At 52.3% G+C, this 21,397-nt stretch overlaps 1 protein-coding gene across 2 annotated transcripts in view; it reads left to right on the top strand.

The window, feature by feature from the left end:
• The first annotated feature begins 6,044 nt into the window (after positions 1 to 6,044).
• LOC138247149 (high mobility group nucleosome-binding domain-containing protein 5-like) overlaps positions 6,045 to 21,397 on the top strand; it is a 36,151-nt gene continuing 20,798 nt past the window's right edge. For both annotated transcript variants that reach the window (XM_069201890.1, XM_069201889.1), the window contains exon 1: positions 6,045 to 6,167. In XM_069201890.1, the coding sequence (XP_069057991.1) occupies positions 6,107 to 6,167 (61 nt within the window). In that variant the 5' untranslated portion in view covers positions 6,045 to 6,106. The remainder of the gene's footprint in view (positions 6,168 to 21,397) is intronic.

The raw sequence follows: 21,397 nt of genomic DNA, 5'->3' as shown, positions 1-21,397 counted from the left end.
CAGCACCGCCAGCACCAGCCCTGCTGGGCCAGACAGGATCGCCAGCACCAGCCCCGCAGGGCCACACAGCATCGCCAGCACCAGCCCCGCTGGGCCACACATCACTGCCAGCAGCTGAGTGACTGCCAAGGACCCCGCCGCAACAAGCACCACTGAACAGGACACCGCCGCCACAAGCACCACTGAACAGGACACCCCCGCCACAAGCACCGCTGCCAAGGACACCCCCGCCACAAGCCACGCTGCCAAGGACACCCCCGCCACATGCACCGCTGACCAGGACACCGCTGCCACAAGCACCGCTGCCAAGTACACCGCCGCCACAAGCACCGCTGAACAGGACACCGCTGCCACAAGCACCGCTGGCCCATGAGCGCCAAGGGCACTGACGCTACTGAGTCCGCCACAAGCAGAAAGGCATTAACTCACACAGTAATTGGCAGGATGAAGCACTTTGGGCACAAAGCCCCCTCCAGAACCAGTGGAGAGATATATCCACTACCTCAGTCCTTGGCAGGATGAAGCACTCTGGGCACAAAGCCCCCTCCAGAACCAGTGGGGATAGACATCCACTACCTCAGTCCTTGGCAGGATGAAGCACTCTGGGCACAAAGCCCCCTCCAGAACCAGTGGAGAAAGGCATCCACTCACACAGTCCTTAGCAGGATGAAGCACTCTGGGCACAAAGCCCCCTCCAGAACCAGTGGAGAGATACATCCACTACCTTACTCCTAGGCAGGATGAAGCACTCTGGGCACAAAACCCAAGTTATCCACTTGTGATACTGTGGCTTTGCACTCCCCAGGATTGAACAGTGGGCAAACCATCCACTGTAGAGACTTGAGAGACTGTGGCTTTGCACTCCCCAGGATTGAACAGTGGGCAAACCACCCACTGTAGAGACTTGAGAGACCGTGGCTTCACACTCCCCAGGATTGAACAGTGGGCACGGGCCCCCTCATGGATTTGGCGTTGTGCACTCAACCGGCTGATGTGCCCCCCCTTTCCCTTCCCCCTGAGGTGCCTGTTTTATTGCTATCTGATGCCCCTGCAGTTTTCTCTCCATCATATCCGGGTATTGAGTGTGGGCCTCACCCATGCCGTGTGGGCCCAGTGTTCCACGGACTTCAATGGAACAATACCTGGACTACTACTCTTATATACTCTGTATATATTTGTGTATAGTGTATATATATTTTTCCGTACTAGATTTTAATATATTACAATGGTTACACTAATTTCCTTTTGTCTTTGCATTCTTCCAGGGGGTTTGGGGGGTGTAACTGTAATGTCTCAACATGTATTAGTGTGTGTGTGGTAGTGGGTGAGGGTGGGGGTGCGGGTGTTGCGTGTGTGTGTCCCTGTTTTTTCACTCCCCCCTCCCCTGTGTCGTAGGTGCAGTACTCACCGTGGTCTTTGCCACCAGCGCTCGTGCTCCTGGTAGAGGAGCAAGAAGATAAGGGCAGTGAAAATGTGAAGCTCTGGTTCCATGGCGTCCTGGTTCCTCGTGGGGTGTGTAGAGGTGAGCGTTTTCCCTTCGAAGTCCTGTTTCCGCCGTGTTTTTGTGCGCGGTGAATCCGCCCTGGAAAAGGTGGCGGATTGGTAGGTTGTGATACTGTGGGCGGTACATTGTCCTCCGCCTGTCTGTTGGCGTGACCACCAGGCTGTTTGTTTGTACCGCCGTGGCGGTCGGAGTGTTAAAGTGGCGGTTTCTGCCACAGCCGTAATTCACTTTTTTTTCCGCCGGCCTGTTGGCAGTCTTACCGCCGATTTAACACCGTCCGCCAGGGTTGTAATGACCACCTAAGTGTTAGAATTCTAGATGTTACATTATATGTGCATTATAAGCCCCCTAATACAACGTTCAGATTATTTCCTTGTCCTCATGCAAAAAGACTGTGTTTGATTCTGAAGACATAATTCTAGAGGGTTCTTATGTTTCTAGTCAATGTGTAACAATTCATTAAGAGGTTTTATTGAGAAGTTGTATTAATCATTCTTATTTTTTTTTCCAGGTAACCAGACGTCTTGAGGCCTAGTTAATTAGTCCACGCTTAAGTTATCCATGGTCACAATATGACAATGCTTAGAATCATAGTCTAGTAAAGATTAATATGATATAATTTTGATATTGTGTGATTTAACCTTTTGCTTCCTACAGGTCTCTTTCCCAGCTGTTCCCTACCTAATCCCCTTTTCCCCACTTGGACTCTCTTAGACTCTGTGACATTCTAATCAGAGTATTGGAGCTGTCTTGTGGTGGACATGTTGGGAACGTGCGTAGATCCCGAGGAGCTGGTGACTATGACACAAGGTAAGGCAAAACAAAACCAAGATGATGGGGAGGGTTCTCCAAGCCCAGAGGACCCACTTCTTAATCACCACAAAACAGCTAGCTGCCAATGCAGCGCGGCCCCCAGCCAAGTCGCGATCCACAGACCACCTGCTTCTAGCAGTCCGGGCAACTGTCCATGCAACGTCGTGGTGAAACAACTCACGTTTTTTCTGTCACCATCACTCCTGCACTGCAGAGCCTCAGTGGCTCCCCCGACTCCCACACTTTTTCCAGGCTCCTTCTGGGCTCTTCCGGGCTCCTCCGGTGCTCCACCTGCCTTCAACAGTCCAAGCGGCCCAGGCGGTCCAGGCCTTGTCCAGGCAGTGTCCAGGCGTCACTCTTAGGTGCCTTGCACTCTTCTGTGCACTTTCTGTGCACCGCCCGGCTCCTCCGACTGCCCGCCATCCCAGCCAGAAAGAGGGAATTGGCCCGGGCCACGGGGGCACTGTCCGCTGGAGCCGTGCTCACAGCTGCCTAGTTCGCCGCTGAGTTTGCCCATCTAGCATCTGCAAGGAAACCCAATACTCATACCTGTGTGATAGGTAAAGAAGAGACCTGTTAGTCTGCTGACAATCCTCCCAAATGGATGAAAAAAAGTTTAGCAAAACTGCAACGACGTGGTGCAGCATAACATGGCTAGCCCACTGGAATGTCCCCTCGGCATTTGGGCAGCGTGTTGTTTTATATAAAAATATGTTGTTCTAAAAACTGTCCTGACATGATAATACGTCTTTTCTGTGTAGGGTAGACAGTGTACGGTTTGGACCGGCAATGGCAAGTAAATAATCACGTATAGCCTTAGGCCAAGCACAAGATGAAATAATGATGAAATAATGAAACATCTCCACTAAAATGAAGCTTGCTAAAATAATAAAAGGAATTAAATTAAACGTAACTAGGTGAAAGGGGCAGGCCTCAGGTCCAGAGCTAGAATGAATGTGCCCATGTAATGCGCTAAAATAACCCTACAACACAATAAAAGCACTTCTCATGACTCATAGCTGATTAGTATTAATTGACTCATTGTTCAGTAAAATAATATTTTCAAGGGTCAGAGACTAGCCCAAATACCAGTAGAACTAAATCTAGATTGTTGTATCAGGAGAAATTGGTCCACTGACTAATACCTCCTACATATTGTTTTTCTTTCACCTTTGAACTGATGCCTCCATTTGCCGAATAATAAACAGTTAATTATAGTTGTACAAGTTTTACAAACCATCTCGGTCTCTGCTGTTTTTAAATAGCACATCAGCAGAGCCACCATTAAACTTTAGGACTTCACAAACGATCAATATAATCCATATAATCGATATAATTTATTTAATTTGTTTGTTAAATTATATTTTTAGGCACACAACACATTTTAGAGTGTAAGCCAATATAGTTAAACATCATACATTGGGTATTCCGCATTTGGCCCTCAGTTTGCTGTAAGTGTGTGTGCTGGAGTAGGGTTATTCTGTTGAATTTCCAAAGAAGGCTGATATGCTCTGATGTTGATTAAACAGAAACAAGTGTTCAGTACAATAGTCTACAAATACTTTGACAACCCTGGGATTTCCATTGAGATTGGCCTGACTGTGACTGACACAGGGCACAGAAAAGGTGAAAGTCATTGCTTTGTTTGCAGCTCCATTCTGAGAAACAGCAGCACGTCCGTGTGTGAGCAGTGGTGCCTCATGTTGACACTAACAATCATTGTGGTTGCTCCATACTAGTGGACCAAGAAAGCAACAATAGGAGCTAACAGATTACAAAGTGAAGGAAAAGTTAGAGACCATCTGTGGTCATCATACTTGTAAATAATACAGGGGTACACTGGAGGCTTATTAACAACAAGTTGAAGGTAAAAGCAGACACTTTGGGCGGTCACTGTCAGACTTCTACTCATTCATGTGGTAAACACAGTTTTCACCACCTTCTATGGCACATTTTGCTGAGTTGTCTGGTTTTTGCACTCACAACCTCCTCCAGGAGACATGACAAGCACAATAGTGTGTCAAATGGACAATTATGAGGTAAAAGAAATCTCTCAACCATTTCCCCATCATTCATCATTGCGAGTGGGAAATTGCTAAATCTGGTGCAGATTCCCACCAGATACAGTGTGTTAGTGATATTTCCTTAGTCACTTTGTGCACCATCTTTTGCTCCAGCAGTCAGAATGCCAAAGTAATGGGACCACAATCTCGCACAGGATCACTTTTGGAGTTATATCCAGAGACGTTTTAAGTCATGGGGAAAGTGGGCTCCGGCCCCCAGCCATTCAGTACAACTCCCCCCAGCCCTGGTAGAGCGAGCTCTGTTCTGCACAGAGGCTTGCCGTGGTGACCTTGAATGACTCTTCAAAACATTGGAGCTCATTTACAAGCTGTAGTGTCATCTTTTTTTTATGCTGCAGTGGCACAAAATAGTCCTCCACCCTACAACGTATTTACAAACTGCAGCAATGTCATCCTTGCTCCAGTTTGTAAACCCTTGTGCCACATTATACCTGCACCAGATGTCATGTATGCCAGGGAGGCATTCACCCACAGGGAGTCCCCAAAAAATGGTGCAGTGAAACCTAAAAAATTTCACTGCTACAAAATTTCACTGCACCATTCTAGTGTCATTTTTTAATGCCTGCCCAGGGCAGTCGTTAAACTGACAGTAGGCTCTTTTCAATGGGCCTCCCTGTGCTTTGCTGGGCTTTTTATTTTAATGCTAGTCCAGCTTAGATTTTGACACAGTTGTGCTAACAAGCCACATGGTGCACTGTATTCACTGTTTTATAAAATCAGCACTACCATGGTGTGGTTAGGGGGTCACAGGGCGACCCAAGAAAACTGGTGCATCGGAGCAGATGCGGTAGTTCCTTGTAAATGAGACACATTGTTTTCAATCCCATTTTCATTTTAATGTGAGTGATTTTTGAGTCTAGTGCTGTCATTTTGCAGAGAAATTTGTGTTTATGTTTCATCCAACATCCATAAAAAAGTTTATTTTAGAGCAAAACAAGAGCTTTAAAGCATGAGTACCCCAGGAAGCTGCCCTTTGCCACCTACTTCTCTGCAGCTTCTCCCTCCGCTATCAGCCCTCACTGTAGAATTGTTCCTTTTTCACCTACTGGATTGAACCATATGTTTAAATGTCTTGACAATTGCAAGGTGAGGAACATTAAATATAAATAGGAGTTAGTAGAATTTTCTACCAATGATAATTTTATAAGCTGAGGAGTTTTTCAAGTTGTAGATTTCAAGTTTTCATCTTCATCTGCTTATCAAGAGGATTTAGAAAGCAAAGTTTGACGTCATATTTTTGTCCGAGTGTCAGCAATTGTCGTGTGATTTGATAGGTTTCAAGGTTTTCACCAAGGTCATATCTACTTCCAAGAACTGCTTCACATTCCCTATTGTAAGAAAAATATATAAAACTTACAAAACGCCACATGATTCCATATATTTATAGATAACTGTGCTTATACTGGAGATAAATTAGTAAGTAAACTAATTATCAGATATTCTTAACAAGTGCTTGTGACACAACAATGTAAAGGTTATACACACACGGAGGGAACAATAAGCTACTAACAAATTTCTGTTGGAGTTAAGTGAGGTGGAATAATCCCTTAATCAAGGGGCGGGGCTTGTTCTGTTCTGTTATCTTGACTCCGCCCCTGGAGTTCTATAAATGGTAGATGCTCTGGTCCTAGTGTCTGGTGGAAAGAGCTCTTGTCCTATCAATCCTAAGTGCAGATACTGAGACTGTGTCGAGCGCTGAGCTGACATGCGGACCCTCCTTTTCTCTGCACTCCTCGCTCTCGCAGCGGCCACTGTAATACCAGCTGGTAAATCCTTATACATATAAACCCCAAGTATCCAAATATTTCAAATGGGGACATGAACTCCTGATAGTCTACCTATCAGGAATCAAAAGGAGTGCAGTGGTATTTTGGGTGTGGTAATGCTGCACAGACATACTTTGAGAACAATGCCCCCATAAAAGAAGCAGGTTTGCAAGTTGGCACGTGGTGATCACTGTAGCAGCAAGGCACCTATAGGGGATCAACTTGTGATCAAGGGTAGGTCGCTCCCCCTGCCGCTGCAGCTCCTCCAAGTTCCCGAGTTCCTGTGTTCCTGAGACCCACCTAACTGTAAGTACCCCCCTCCTCCCAGCCCCTCGCCCTGCCCCGCGCCACTCACCTTCTCTCCTGCTCCTGCTTCTTTTCCTCCTCTCTGTCTCTTCCTCCTCGCCCCCCCTCTGCAATCTTCTTCTGTGTTCTTCTGTTCTTCTCTTCTGTTCTTCTGTTCTTCCCTTCTGTTCTTCTGTGTTCTTCCGGTCTTCTGTGTTCTTCTTCTCTGTTCTTCTCGGTGCTTCTGTGCTCTTCTTCTCGGTTCTTCTGTGTTCTTCTCTGTTCTTCTCTGTTCTTCTCTGTTCTTCTGTTCTTCTGTTCTTCTGTTCTTCGGTCTTCTGCTCTTCCGGTCTTCTGTTCTTCTGTCTTCTGTTCTTCTGTTCTTCTGTTCTTCTGTTCTTCTGTCTTCTGCTCTTCCGGTCTTCTGTTCTTCTGTCTTCTGTTCTTCTGTCTTCTGTTCTCCTGTCTTCGGCTCTTCTACCTCCTCCGTCTTCTTCCCCCGAGCCTGCCCTCCTGCTCCTTCCTCATCCCCCTCCCTCACTCGCCTCCCCCTCTCTCACCCCTAGCTAACCCGTTCGCTATCTACCTCCCTCACTCCTCCTATCTTCCTATCTCTCTAGCTCCCTATCTCACTATCTAACTCCCCCACTCTCCACCTCCTCCTACCTACCTATCTGTCTATCTATCTATTTCCCTATCTATCGACTTCTCTATCTATTTTCTCTATCTATTTCTCTATCTCTCCCCCCCTCCCGCCACCCCCTCTACTACCTATCTCCCTATCCTCTCACTCTACCTCTCTCCCTCACCCACCTCTACAACCCCCCTCCCCTATCTTCACAACCCTACTCCTATCTCTCTCCCTAATCTCCAAACCTCCTAACACTCACCCTCCTCCACCCTAAACCCCCTCCCCCAGCTCCTCTCACTCTACCTGTCCCCCCCCTCCCTCGCGCTTTCCCGCCGCGACCTCCTGCACGCCCCCGCCCCCCAGCTCCCATTCGCCCCCAGCTGACCCCTCCCCCCCCCCTCCTACCTCTTATGGCGGCCGCTGCGCGACAGTGGTAGCGACCCTTGACCCAAGGGTAGGTCGCTCCCCCTGCCGCTGCAGCTCCTCCAAGTTCCCGAGTTCCTGTGTTCCTGAGACCCACCTAACTGTAAGTACCCCCTTCCTCCCAGCCCCTCGCCCTGCCCCGCGCCACTCACCTTCTCTCCTGCTCCTGCTTCTTTTCCTCCTCTCTGTCTCTTCCTCCTCGCCCCCCCTCTGCAATCTTCTTCTGTGTTCTTCTGTTCTTCTCTTCTGTTCTTCTGTTCTTCCCTTCTGTTCTTCTGTGTTCTTCCGGTCTTCTGTGTTCTTCTTCTCTGTTCTTCTCGGTGCTTCTGTGCTCTTCTTCTCGGTTCTTCTGTGTTCTTCTCTGTTCTTCTCTGTTCTTCTCTGTTCTTCTGTTCTTCTGTTCTTCTGTTCTTCGGTCTTCTGCTCTTCCGGTCTTCTGTTCTTCTGTCTTCTGTTCTTCTGTTCTTCTGTTCTTCTGTCTTCTGCTCTTCCGGTCTTCTGTTCTTCTGTCTTCTGTTCTTCTGTCTTCTGTTCTCCTGTCTTCGGCTCTTCTACCTCCTCCGTCTTCTTCCCCCGAGCCTGCCCTCCTGCTCCTTCCTCATCCCCCTCCCTCACTCGCCTCCCCCTCTCTCACCCCTAGCTAACCCGTTCGCTATCTACCTCCCTCACTCCTCCTATCTTCCTATCTCTCTAGCTCCCTATCTCACTATCTAACTCCCCCACTCTCCACCTCCTCCTACCTACCTATCTGTCTATCTATCTATTTCCCTATCTATCGACTTCTCTATCTATTTTCTCTATCTATTTCTCTATCTCTCCCCCCCTCCCGCCACCCCCTCTACTACCTATCTCCCTATCCTCTCACTCTACCTCTCTCCCTCACCCACCTCTACAACCCCCCCTCCCCTATCTTCACAACCCTACTCCTATCTCTCTCCCTAATCTCCAAACCTCCTAACACTCACCCTCCTCCACCCTAAACCCCCTCCCCCAGCCCCTCTCACTCTACCTGTCCCCCCCCTCCCTCGCGCTTTCCCGCCGCGACCTCCTGCACGCCCCCGCCCCCCAGCTCCCATTCGCCCCCAGCTGACCCCTCCCCCCCCCCCTACCTCTTATGGCGGCCGCTGCGCGACAGTGGTAGCGACCCTTGACCCAAGGGTAGGTCGCTCCCCCTGCCGCTGCAGCTCCTCCAAGTTCCCGAGTTCCTGTGTTCCTGAGACCCACCTAACTGTAAGTACCCCCCTCCTCCCAGCCCCTCGCCCTGCCCCGCGCCACTCACCTTCTCTCCTGCTTCTTTTCCTCCTCTCTGTCTCTTCCTCCTCGCCCCCCCTCTGCAATCTTCTTCTGTGTTCTTCTGTTCTTCTCTTCTGTTCTTCTGTTCTTCCCTTCTGTTCTTCTGTGTTCTTCCGGTCTTCTGTGTTCTTCTTCTCTGTTCTTCTCGGTGCTTCTGTGCTCTTCTTCTCGGTTCTTCTGTGTTCTTCTGTGTTCTTCTCTGTTCTTCTCTGTTCTTCTGTTCTTCTGTTCTTCTGTTCTTCGGTCTTCTGCTCTTCCGGTCTTCTGTTCTTCTGTCTTCTGTTCTTCTGTTCTTCTGTTCTTCTGTCTTCTGCTCTTCCGGTCTTCTGTTCTTCTGTCTTCTGTTCTTCTGTCTTCTGTTCTCCTGTCTTCGGCTCTTCTACCTCCTCCGTCTTCTTCCCCCGAGCCTGCCCTCCTGCTCCTTCCTCATCCCCCTCCCTCACTCGCCTCCCCCTCTCTCACCCCTAGCTAACCCGTTCGCTATCTACCTCCCTCACTCCTCCTATCTTCCTATCTCTCTAGCTCCCTATCTCACTATCTAACTCCCCCACTCTCCACCTCCTCCTACCTACCTATCTGTCTATCTATCTATTTCCCTATCTATCGACTTCTCTATCTATTTTCTCTATCTATTTCTCTATCTCTCCCCCCTCCCGCCACCCCCTCTACTACCTATCTCCCTATCCTCTCACTCTACCTCTCTCCCTCACCCACCTCTACAACCCCCCCTCCCCTATCTTCACAACCCTACTCCTATCTCTCTCCCTAATCTCCAAACCTCCTAACACTCACCCTCCTCCACCCTAAACCCCCTCCCCCAGCTCCTCTCACTCTACCTGTCCCCCCCCCTCCCTCGCGCTTTCCCGCCGCGACCTCCTGCACGCCCCCGCCCCCCAGCTCCCATTCGCCCCCAGCTGACCCCTCCCCCCCCTCCTACCTCTTATGGCGGCCGCTGCGCGACAGTGGTAGCGACCCTTGACCCAAGGGTAGGTCGCTCCCCCTGCCGCTGCAGCTCCTCCAAGTTCCCGAGTTCCTGTGTTCCTGAGACCCACCTAACTGTAAGTACCCCCCTCCTCCCAGCCCCTCGCCCTGCCCCGCGCCACTCACCTTCTCTCCTGCTCCTGCTTCTTTTCCTCCTCTCTGTCTCTTCCTCCTCGCCCCCCCTCTGCAATCTTCTTCTGTGTTCTTCTGTTCTTCTCTTCTGTTCTTCTGTTCTTCCCTTCTGTTCTTCTGTGTCCTTCCGGTCTTCTGTGTTCTTCTTCTCTGTTCTTCTCGGTGCTTCTGTGCTCTTCTTCTCAGTTCTTCTGTGTTCTTCTGTGTTCTTCTCTGTTCTTCTCTGTTCTTCTGTTCTTCTGTTCTTCTGTTCTTCGGTCTTCTGCTCTTCCGGTCTTCTGTTCTTCTGTCTTCTTTTCTTCTGTTCTTCTGTTCTTCTGTTCTTCTGTCTTCTGCTCTTCCGGTCTTCTGTTCTTCTGTCTTCTGTTCTTCTGTCTTCTGTTCTCCTGTCTTCGGCTCTTCTACCTCCTCCGTCTTCTTCCCCCGAGCCTGCCCTCCTGCTCCTTCCTCATCCCCCTCCCTCACTCGCCTCCCCCTCTCTCACCCCTAGCTAACCCGTTCGCTATCTACCTCCCTCACTCCTCCTATCTTCCTATCTCTCTAGCTCCCTATCTCACTATCTAACTCCCCCACTCTCCACCTCCTCCTACCTACCTATCTGTCTATCTATCTATTTCCCTATCTATCGACTTCTCTATCTATTTTCTCTATCTATTTCTCTATCTCTCCCCCCCTCCCGCCACCCCCTCTACTACCTATCTCCCTATCCTCTCACTCTACCTCTCTCCCTCACCCACCTCTACAACACCCCCTCCCCTATCTTCACAACCCTACTCCTATCTCTCTCCCTAATCTCCAAACCTCCTAACACTCACCCTCCTCCACCCTAAACCCCCTCCCCCAGCTCCTCTCACTCTACCTGTCCCCCCCCTCCCTCGCGCTTTCCCGCCGCGACCTCCTGCACGCCCCCGCCCCCCAGCTCCCATTCGCCCCCAGCTGACCCCTCCCCCCCCTCCTACCTCTTATGGCGGCCGCTGCGCGACAGTGGTAGCGACCCTTGACCCTAGGGTAGGTCGCTCCCCCTGCCGCTGCAGCTCCTCCAAGTTCCCGAGTTCCTGTGTTCCTGAGACCCACCTAACTATAAGTACCCCCCTCCTCCCAGCCCCTCGCCCTGCCCCGCGCCACTCACCTTCTCTCCTGCTCCTGCTTCTTTTCCTCCTCTCTGTCTCTTCCTCCTCGCCCCCCCTCTGCAATCTTCTTCTGTGTTCTTCTGTTCTTCTCTTCTGTTCTTCTGTTCTTCCCTTCTGTTCTTCTGTGTTCTTCCGGTCTTCTGTGTTCTTCTTCTCTGTTCTTCTCGGTGCTTCTGTGCTCTTCTTCTCGGTTCTTCTGTGTTCTTCTCTGTTCTTCTCTGTTCTTCTCTGTTCTTCTGTTCTTCTGTTCTTCTGTTCTTCGGTCTTCTGCTCTTCCGGTCTTCTGTTCTTCTGTCTTCTGTTCTTCTGTTCTTCTGTTCTTCTGTTCTTCTGTCTTCTGCTCTTCCGGTCTTCTGTTCTTCTGTCTTCTGTTCTTCTGTCTTCTGTTCTCCTGTCTTCGGCTCTTCTACCTCCTCCGTCTTCTTCCCCCGAGCCTGCCCTCCTGCTCCTTCCTCATCCCCCTCCCTCACTCGCCTCCCCCTCTCTCACCCCTAGCTAACCCGTTCGCTATCTACCTCCCTCACTCCTCCTATCTTCCTATCTCTCTAGCTCCCTATCTCACTATCTAACTCCCCCACTCTCCACCTCCTCCTACCTACCTATCTGTCTATCTATCTATTTCCCTATCTATCGACTTCTCTATCTATTTTCTCTATCTATTTCTCTATCTCTCCCCCCCTCCCGCCACCCCCTCTACTACCTATCTCCCTATCCTCTCACTCTACCTCTCTCCCTCACCCACCTCTACAACCCCCCCTCCCCTATCTTCACAACCCTACTCCTATCTCTCTCCCTAATCTCCAAACCTCCTAACACTCACCCTCCTCCACCCTAAACCCCCTCCCCCAGCTCCTCTCACTCTACCTGTCCCCCCCCTCCCTCGCGCTTTCCCGCCGCGACCTCCTGCACGCCCCCGCCCCCCAGCTCCCATTCGCCCCCAGCTGACCCCTCCCCCCCTCCTACCTCTTATGGCGGCCGCTGCGCGACAGTGGTAGCGACCCTTGACCCAAGGGTAGGTCGCTCCCCCTGCCGCTGCAGCTCCTCCAAGTTCCCGAGTTCCTGTGTTCCTGAGACCCACCTAACTGTAAGTACCCCCCTCCTCCCAGCCCCTCGCCCTGCCCCGCGCCACTCACCTTCTCTCCTGCTCCTGCTTCTTTTCCTCCTCTCTGTCTCTTCCTCCTCGCCCCCCCTCTGCAATCTTCTGTGTTCTTCTGTTCTTCTCTTCTGTTCTTCTGTTCTTCCCTTCTGTTCTTCTGTGTTCTTCCGGTCTTCTGTGTTCTTCTTCTCTGTTCTTCTCGGTGCTTCTGTGCTCTTCTTCTCGGTTCTTCTGTGTTCTTCTCTGTTCTTCTCTGTTCTTCTCTGTTCTTCTGTTCTTCTGTTCTTCTGTTCTTCTGTTCTTCGGTCTTCTGCTCTTCCGGTCTTCTGTTCTTCTGTCTTCTGTTCTTCTGTTCTTCTGTTCTTCTGTTCTTCTGTCTTCCGGTCTTCCGGTCTTCTGTTCTTCTGTCTTCTGTTCTTCTGTCTTCTGTTCTCCTGTCTTCGGCTCTTCTACCTCCTCCGTCTTCTTCCCCCGAGCCTGCCCTCCTGCTCCTTCCTCATCCCCCTCCCTCACTCGCCTCCCCCTCTCTCACCCCTAGCTAACCCGTTCGCTATCTACCTCCCTCACTCCTCCTATCTTCCTATCTCTCTAGCTCCCTATCTCACTATCTAACTCCCCCACTCTCCACCTCCTCCTACCTACCTATCTGTCTATCTATCTATTTCCCTATCTATCGACTTCTCTATCTATTTTCTCTATCTATTTCTCTATCTCTCCCCCCTCCCGCCACCCCCTCTACTACCTATCTCCCTATCCTCTCACTCTACCTCTCTCCCTCACCCACCTCTACAACCCCCCCTCCCCTATCTTCACAACCCTACTCCTATCTCTCTCCCTAATCTCCAAACCTCCTAACACTCACCCTCCTCCACCCTAAACCCCCTCCCCCAGCTCCTCTCACTCTACCTGTCCCCCCCCTCCCTCGCGCTTTCCCGCCGCGACCTCCTGCACGCCCCCGCCCCCCAGCTCCCATTCGCCCCCAGCTGACCCCTCCCCCCCCTCCTACCTCTTATGGCGGCCGCTGCGCGACAGTGGTAGCGACCCTTGACCCAAGGGTAGGTCGCTCCCCCTGCCGCTGCAGCTCCTCCAAGTTCCCGAGTTCCTGTGTTCCTGAGACCCACCTAACTGTAAGTACCCCCCTCCTCCCAGCCCCTCGCCCTGCCCCGTGCCACTCACCTTCTCTCCTGCTCCTGCTTCTTTTCCTCCTCTCTGTCTCTTCCTCCTCGCCCCCCCTCTGCAATCTTCTTCTGTGTTCTTCTGTTCTTCTCTTCTGTTCTTCTGTTCTTCCCTTCTGTTCTTCTGTGTTCTTCCGGTCTTCTGTGTTCTTCTTCTCTGTTCTTCTCGGTGCTTCTGTGCTCTTCTTCTCGGTTCTTCTGTGTTCTTCTCTGTTCTTCTCTGTTCTTCTCTGTTCTTCTGTTCTTCTGTTCTTCTGTTCTTCGGTCTTCTGCTCTTCCGGTCTTCTGTTCTTCTGTCTTCTGTTCTTCTGTTCTTCTGTTCTTCTGTTCTTCTGTCTTCTGCTCTTCCGGTCTTCTGTTCTTCTGTCTTCTGTTCTTCTGTCTTCTGTTCTCCTGTCTTCGGCTCTTCTACCTCCTCCGTCTTCTTCCCCCGAGCCTGCCCTCCTGCTCCTTCCTCATCCCCCTCCCTCACTCGCCTCCCCCTCTCTCACCCCTAGCTAACCCGTTCGCTATCTACCTCCCTCACTCCTCCTATCTTCCTATCTCTCTAGCTCCCTATCTCACTATCTAACTCCCCCACTCTCCACCTCCTCCTACCTACCTATCTGTCTATCTATCTATTTCCCTATCTATCGACTTCTCTATCTATTTTCTCTATCTATTTCTCTATCTCTCCCCCCCTCCCGCCACCCCCTCTACTACCTATCTCCCTATCCTCTCACTCTACCTCTCTCCCTCACCCACCTCTACAACCCCCCCTCCCCTATCTTCACAACCCTACTCCTATCTCTCTCCCTAATCTCCAAACCTCCTAACACTCACCCTCCTCCACCCTAAACCCCCTCCCCCAGCTCCTCTCACTCTACCTGTCCCCCCCCCTCCCTCGCGCTTTCCCGCCGCGACCTCCTGCACGCCCCCGCCCCCCAGCTCCCATTCGCCCCCAGCTGACCCCTCCCCCCCTCCTACCTCTTATGGCGGCCGCTGCGCGACAGTGGTAGCGACCCTTGACCCAAGGGTAGGTCGCTCCCCCTGCCGCTGCAGCTCCTCCAAGTTCCCGAGTTCCTGTGTTCCTGAGACCCACCTAACTGTAAGTACCCCCCTCCTCCCAGCCCCTCGCCCTGCCCCGCGCCACTCACCTTCTCTCCTGCTCCTGCTTCTTTTCCTCCTCTCTGTCTCTTCCTCCTCGCCCCCCCTCTGCAATCTTCTTCTGTGTTCTTCTGTTCTTCTCTTCTGTTCTTCTGTTCTTCCCTTCTGTTCTTCTGTGTTCTTCCGGTCTTCTGTGTTCTTCTTCTCTGTTCTTCTCGGTGCTTCTGTGCTCTTCTTCTCGGTTCTTCTGTGTTCTTCTCTGTTCTTCTCTGTTCTTCTCTGTTCTTCTGTTCTTCTGTTCTTCTGTTCTTCTGTTCTTCGGTCTTCTGCTCTTCCGGTCTTCTGTTCTTCTGTCTTCTGTTCTTCTGTTCTTCTGTTCTTCTGTTCTTCTGTTCTTCTGTCTTCTGCTCTTCCGGTCTTCTGTTCTTCTGTCTTCTGTTCTTCTGTCTTCTGTTCTCCTGTCTTCGGCTCTTCTACCTCCTCCGTCTTCTTCCCCCGAGCCTGCCCTCCTGCTCCTTCCTCATCCCCCTCCCTCACTCGCCTCCCCCTCTCTCACCCCTAGCTAACCCGTTCGCTATCTACCTCCCTCACTCCTCCTATCTTCCTATCTCTCTAGCTCCCTATCTCACTATCTAACTCCCCCACTCTCCACCTCCTCCTACCTACCTATCTGTCTATCTATCTATTTCCCTATCTATCGACTTCTCTATCTATTTTCTCTATCTATTTCTCTATCTCTCCCCCCCTCCCGCCACCCCCTCTACTACCTATCTCCCTATCCTCTCACTCTACCTCTCTCCCTCACCCACCTCTACAACCCCCCCTCCCCTATCTTCACAACCCTACTCCTATCTCTCTCCCTAATCTCCAAACCTCCTAACACTCACCCTCCTCCACCCTAAACCCCCTCCCCCAACTCCTCTCACTCTACCTGTCCCCCCCTCCCTCGCGCTTTCCAGCCGCGACCTCCTGCACGCCCCCGCCCCCCAGCTCCCATTCGCCCCCAGCTGACCCCTCCCCCCCCTCCTACCTCTTATGGCGGCCGCTGCGCGACAGTGGTAGCGACCCTTGACCCAAGGGTAGGTCGCTCCCCCTGCCGCTGCAGCTCCTCCAAGTTCCCGAGTTCCTGTGTTCCTGAGACCCACCTAACTGTAAGTACCCCCCTCCTCCCAGCCCCTCGCCCTGCCCCGCGCCACTCACCTTCTCTCCTGCTCCTGCTTCTTTTCCTCCTCTCTGTCTCTTCCTCCTCGCCCCCCCTCTGCAATCTTCTTCTGTGTTCTTCTGTTCTTCTCTTCTGTTCTTCTGTTCTTCCCTTCTGTTCTTCTGTGTTCTTCCGGTCTTCTGTGTTCTTCTTCTCTGTTCTTCTCGGTGCTTCTGTGCTCTTCTTCTCGGTTCTTCTGTGTTCTTCTGTGTTCTTCTCTGTTCTTCTCTGTTCTTCTGTTCTTCTGTTCTTCTGTTCTTCGGTCTTCTGCTCTTCCGGTCTTCTGTTCTTCTGTCTTCTGTTCTTCTGTTCTTCTGTTCTTCTGTTCTTCTGTTCTTCTGTCTTCTGCTCTTCCGGTCTTCTGTTCTTCTGTCTTCTGTTCTTCTGTCTTCTGTTCTCCTGTCTTCGGCTCTTCTACCTCCTCCGTCTTCTTCCCCCGAGCCTGCCCTCCTGCTCCTTCCTCATCCCCCTCCCTCACTCGCCTCCCCCTCTCTCACCCCTAGCTAACCCGTTCGCTATCTACCTCCCTCACTCCTCCTATCTTCCTATCTCTCTAGCTCCCTATCTCACTATCTAACTCCCCCACTCTCCACCTCCTCCTACCTACCTATCTGTCTATCTATCTATTTCCCTATCTATCGACTTCTCTATCTATTTTCTCTATCTATTTCTCTATCTCTCCCCCCTCCCGCCACCCCCTCTACTACCTATCTCCATATCCTCTCACTCTACCTCTCTCCCTCACCCACCTCTACAACCCCCCCTCCCCTATCTTCACAACCCTACTCCTATCTCTCTCCCTAATCTCCAAACCTCCTAACACTCACCCTCCTCCACCCTAAACCCCCTCCCCCAGCTCCTCTCACTCTACCTGTCCCCCCCCTCCCTCGCGCTTTCCCGCCGCGACCTCCTGCACGCCCCCGCCCCCCAGCTCCCATTCGCCCCCAGCTGACCCCTCCCCCCCCCTCCTACCTCTTATGGCGGCCGCTGCGCGACAGTGGTAGCGACCCTTGACCCAAGGGTAGGTCGCTCCCACTGCCGCTGCAGCTCCTCCAAGTTCCCGAGTTCCTGTGTTCCTGAGACCCACCTAACTGTAAGTACCCCCCTCCTCCCAGCCCCTCGCCCTGCCCCGCGCCACTCACCTTCTCTCCTGCTCCTGCTTCTTTTCCTCCTCTCTGTCTCTTCCTCCTCGCCCTCCCTCTGCAATCTTCTTCTGTGTTCTTCTGTTCTTCTCTTCTGTTCTTCTGTTCTTCCCTTCTGTTCTTCTGTGTTCTTCCGGTCTTCTGTGTTCTTCTTCTCTGTTCTTCTCGGTGCTTCTGTGCTCTTCTTCTCGGTTCTTCTGTGTTCTTCTGTGTTCTTCTCTGTTCTTCTCTGGTCTTCTGTTCTTCTGTTCTTCTGTTCTTCGTCTTCTGTTCTTCCGTTCTTCTGTTCTTCTGTCTTCTGTTCTTCTGTTCTTCTGTTCTTCTGTTCTTCTGTTCTTCTGTCTTCTGCTCTTCCGGTCTTCTGTTCTTCTGTCTTCTGTTCTTCTGTCTTCTGTTCTCCTGTCTTCGGCTCTTCTACCTCCTCCGTCTTCTTCCCCCGAGCCTGCCCTCCTGCTCCTTCCTCATCCCCCTCCCTCACTCGCCTCCCCCTCTCTCACCCCTAGCTAACCCGTTCGCTATCTACCTCCCTCACTCCTCCTATCTTCCTATCTCTCTAGCTCCCTATCTCACTATCTAACTCCCCCACTCTCCACCTCCTCCTACCTACCTATCTGTCTATCTATCTATTTCCCTATCTATCGACTTCTCTATCTATTTTCTCTATCTATTTCTCTATCTCTCCCCCCCTCCCGCCACCCCCTCTACTACCTATCTCCCAATCCTCTCACTCTACCTCTCTCCCTCACCCAACTCTACAACCCCCCCTCCCCTATCTTCACAACCCTACTCCTATCTCTCTCCCTAATCTCCAAACCTCCTAACACTCACCCTCCTCCACCCTAAACCCCCTCCCCCAGCTCCTCTCACTCTACCTGTCCCCCCCCTCCCTCGCGCTTTCCCGCCGCGACCTCCTGCACGCCCCCGCCCCCCAGCTCCCATTCGCCCCCAGCTGACCCCTCCCCCCCCCTCCTACCTCTTATGGCGGCCGCTGCGCGACAGTGGTAGCGACCCTTGACCCAAGGGTAGGTCGCTCCCCCTGCCGCTGCAGCTCCTCCAAGTTCCCGAGTTCCTGTGTTCCTGAGACCCACCTAACTGTAAGTACCCCCCTCCTCCCAGCCCCTCGCCCTGCCCCGCGCCACTCACCTTCTCTCCTGCTCCTGCTTCTTTTCCTCCTCTCTGTCTCTTCCTCCTCGCCCCCCCTCTGCAATCTTCTTCTGTGTTCTTCTGTTCTTCTCTTCTGTTCTTCTGTTCTTCCCTTCTGTTCTTCTGTGTTCTTCCGGTCTTCTGTGTTCTTCTTCTCTGTTCTTCTCGGTGCTTCTGTGCTCTTCTTCTCGGTTCTTCTGTGTTCTTCTGTGTTCTTCTCTGTTCTTCTCTGTTCTTCTGTTCTTCTGTTCTTCTGTTCTTCTGTTCTTCGGTCTTCTGCTCTTCCGGTCTTCTGTTCTTCTGTCTTCTGTTCTTCTGTTCTTCTGTTCTTCTGTTCTTCTGTTCTTCTGTCTTCTGCTCTTCCGGTCTTCTGTTCTTCTGTCTTCTGTTCTTCTGTCTTCTGTTCTCCTGTCTTCGGCTCTTCTACCTCCTCCGTCTTCTTCCCCCGAGCCTGCCCTCCTGCTCCTTCCTCATCCCCCTCCCTCACTCGCCTCCCCCTCTCTCACCCCTAGCTAACCCGTTCGCTATCTACCTCCCTCACTCCTCCTATCTTCCTATCTCTCTAGCTCCCTATCTCACTATCTAACTCCCCCACTCTCCACCTCCTCCTACCTACCTATCTGTCTATCTATCTATTTCCCTATCTATCAACTTCTCTATCTATTTTCTCTATCTATTTCTCTATCTCTCCCCCCCTCCCGCCACCCCCTCTACTACCTATCTCCCTATCCTCTCACTCTACCTCTCTCCCTCACCCACCTCTACAACCCCCCCTCCCCTATCTTCACAACCCTACTCCTATCTCTCTCCCTAATCTCCAAACCTCCTAACACTCACCCTCCTCCACCCTAAACCCCCTCCCCCAGCTCCTCTCACTCTACCTGTCCCCCCCCTCCCTCGCGCTTTCCCGCCGCGACCTCCTGCACGCCCCCGCCCCCCAGCTCCCATTCGCCCCCAGCTGACCCCTCCCCCCCCTCCTACCTCTTATGGCGGCCGCTGCGCGACAGTGGTAGCGACCCTTGACCCAAGGGTAGGTCGCTCCCCCTGCCGCTGCAGCTCCTCCAAGTTCCCGAGTTCCTGTGTTCCTGAGACCCACCTAACTGTAAGTACCCCCCTCCTCCCAGCCCCTCGCCCTGCCCCGCGCCACTCACCTTCTCTCCTGCTCCTGCTTCTTTTCCTCCTCTCTGTCTCTTCCTCCTCGCCCCCCCTCTGCAATCTTCTTCTGTGTTCTTCTGTTCTTCTCTTCTGTTCTTCTGTTCTTCCCTTCTGTTCTTCTGTGTTCTTCCGGTCTTCTGTGTTCTTCTTCTCTGTTCTTCTCGGTGCTTCTGTGCTCTTCTTCTCGGTTCTTCTGTGTTCTTCTCTGTTCTTCTCTGTTCTTCTCTGTTCTTCTGTTCTTCTGTTCTTCTGTTCTTCGGTCTTCTGCTCTTCCGGTCTTCTGTTCTTCTGTTCTTCTGTTCTTCTGTTCTTCTGTTCTTCTGTTCTTCTGTTCTTCTGTGTTCTGCTCTTCCGGTCTTCTGTTCTTCTGTCTTCTGTTCTTCTGTCTTCTGTTCTCCTGTCTTCGGCTCTTCTACCTCCTCCGTCTTCTTCCCCCGAGCCTGCCCTCCTGCTCCTTCCTCATCCCCCTCCCTCACTCGCCTCCCCCTCTCTCACCCCTAGCTAACCCGTTCGCTATCTACCTCCCTCACTCCTCCTATCTTCCTATCTCTCTAGCTCCCTATCTCACTATCTAACTCCCCCACTCTCCACCTCCTCCTACCTACCTATCTGTCTATCTATCTATTTCCCTATCTATCGACTTCTCTATCTATTTTCTCTATCTATTTCTCTATCTCTCCCCCCCTCCCGCCACCCTCTCTACTACCTATCTCCCTATCCTCTCACTCTACTTCTCTCCCTCACCCACCTCTACAACCCCCCCTCCCCTATCTTCACAACCCTACTCCTATCTCTCTCCCTAATCTCCAAACCTCCTAACACTCACCCTCCTCCACCCTAAACCCCCTCCCCCAGCTCCTCTCACTCTACCTGTCCCCCCCCCTCCCTCGCGCTTTCCCGCCGCGACCTCCTGCACGCCCCCGCCCCCCAGCTCCCATTCGCCCCCAGCTGACCCCTCCCCCCCCTCCTACCTCTTATGGCGGCCGCTGCGCGACAGTGGTAGCGACCCTTGACCCAAGGGTAGGTCGCTCCCCCTGCCGCTGCAGCTCCTCCAAGTTCCCGAGTTCCTGTGTTCCTGAGACCCACCTAACTGTAAGTACCCCCCTCCTCCCAGCCCCTCGCCCTGCCCCGCGCCACTCACCTTCTCTCCTGCTCCTGCTTCTTTTCCTCCTCTCTGTCTCTTCCTCCTCGCCCCCCCTCTGCAATCTTCTTCTGTGTTCTTCTGTTCTTCTCTTCTGTTCTTCTGTTCTTCCCTTCTGTTCTTCTGTGTTCTTCCGGTCTTCTGTGTTCTTCTTCTCTGTTCTTCTCGGTGCTTCTGTGCTCTTCTTCTCCGTTCTTCTGTGTTCTTCTCTGTTCTTCTCTGTTCTTCTGTTCTTCTGTTCTTCTGTTCTTCGGTCTTCTGCTCTTCCGGTCTTCTGTTCTTCTGTCTTCTGTTCTTCTGTTCTTCTGTTCTTCTGTTCTTCTGTTCTTCTGTCTTCTGCTCTTCCGGTCTTCTGTTCTTCTGTCTTCTGTTCTTCTGTCTTCTGTTCTCCTGTCTTCGGCTCTTCTACCTCCTCCGTCTTCTTCCCCCGAGCCTGCCCTCCTGCTCCTTCCTCATCCCCCTCCCTCACTCGCCTCCCCCTCTCTCACCCCTAGCTAACCCGTTCGCTATCTACCTCCCTCACTCCTCCTATCTTCCTATCTCTCTAGCTCCCTATCTCACTATCTAACTCCCCCACTCTCCACCTCCTCCTACCTACCTATCTGTCTATCTATCTATTTCCCTATCTATCGACTTCTCTATCTATTTTCTCTATCTATTTCTCTATCTCTCCCCCCCTCCCGCCACCCCCTCTACTACCTATCTCCCTATCCTCTCACTCTACCTCTCTCCCTCACCCACCTCTACAACCCCCCCTCCCCTATCTTCACAACCCTACTCCTATCTCTCTCCCTAATCTCCAAACCTCCTAACACTCACCCTCCTCCACCCTAAACCCCCTCCCCCAGCTCCTCTCACTCTACCTGTCCCCCCCCTCCCTCGCGCTTTCCCGCCGCGACCTCCTGCACGCCCCCGCCCCCCAGCTCCCATTCGCCCCCAGCTGACCCCTCCCCCCCTCCTACCTCTTATGGCGGCCGCTGCGCGACAGTGGTAGCGACCCTTGACCCAAGGGTAGGTCGCTCCCCCTGCCGCTGCAGCTCCTCCAAGTTCCCGAGTTCCTGTGTTCCTGAGACCCACCTAACTGTAAGTACCCCCCTCCTCCCAGCCCCTCGCCCTGCCCCGCGCCACTCACCTTCTCTCCTGCTCCTGCTTCTTTTCCTCCTCTCTGTCTCTTCCTCCTCGCCCCCCCTCTGCAATCTTCTTCTGTGTTCTTCTG

The sequence above is a fragment of the Pleurodeles waltl genome, chromosome 7 (genome assembly GCF_031143425.1).
Source record: "Pleurodeles waltl isolate 20211129_DDA chromosome 7, aPleWal1.hap1.20221129, whole genome shotgun sequence".
Lineage (NCBI taxonomy): Eukaryota > Metazoa > Chordata > Amphibia > Caudata > Salamandridae > Pleurodeles > Pleurodeles waltl.
Note: the sequence above shows the minus strand (reverse complement) of the source record. Positions and strands in the feature narration are given on the sequence as shown.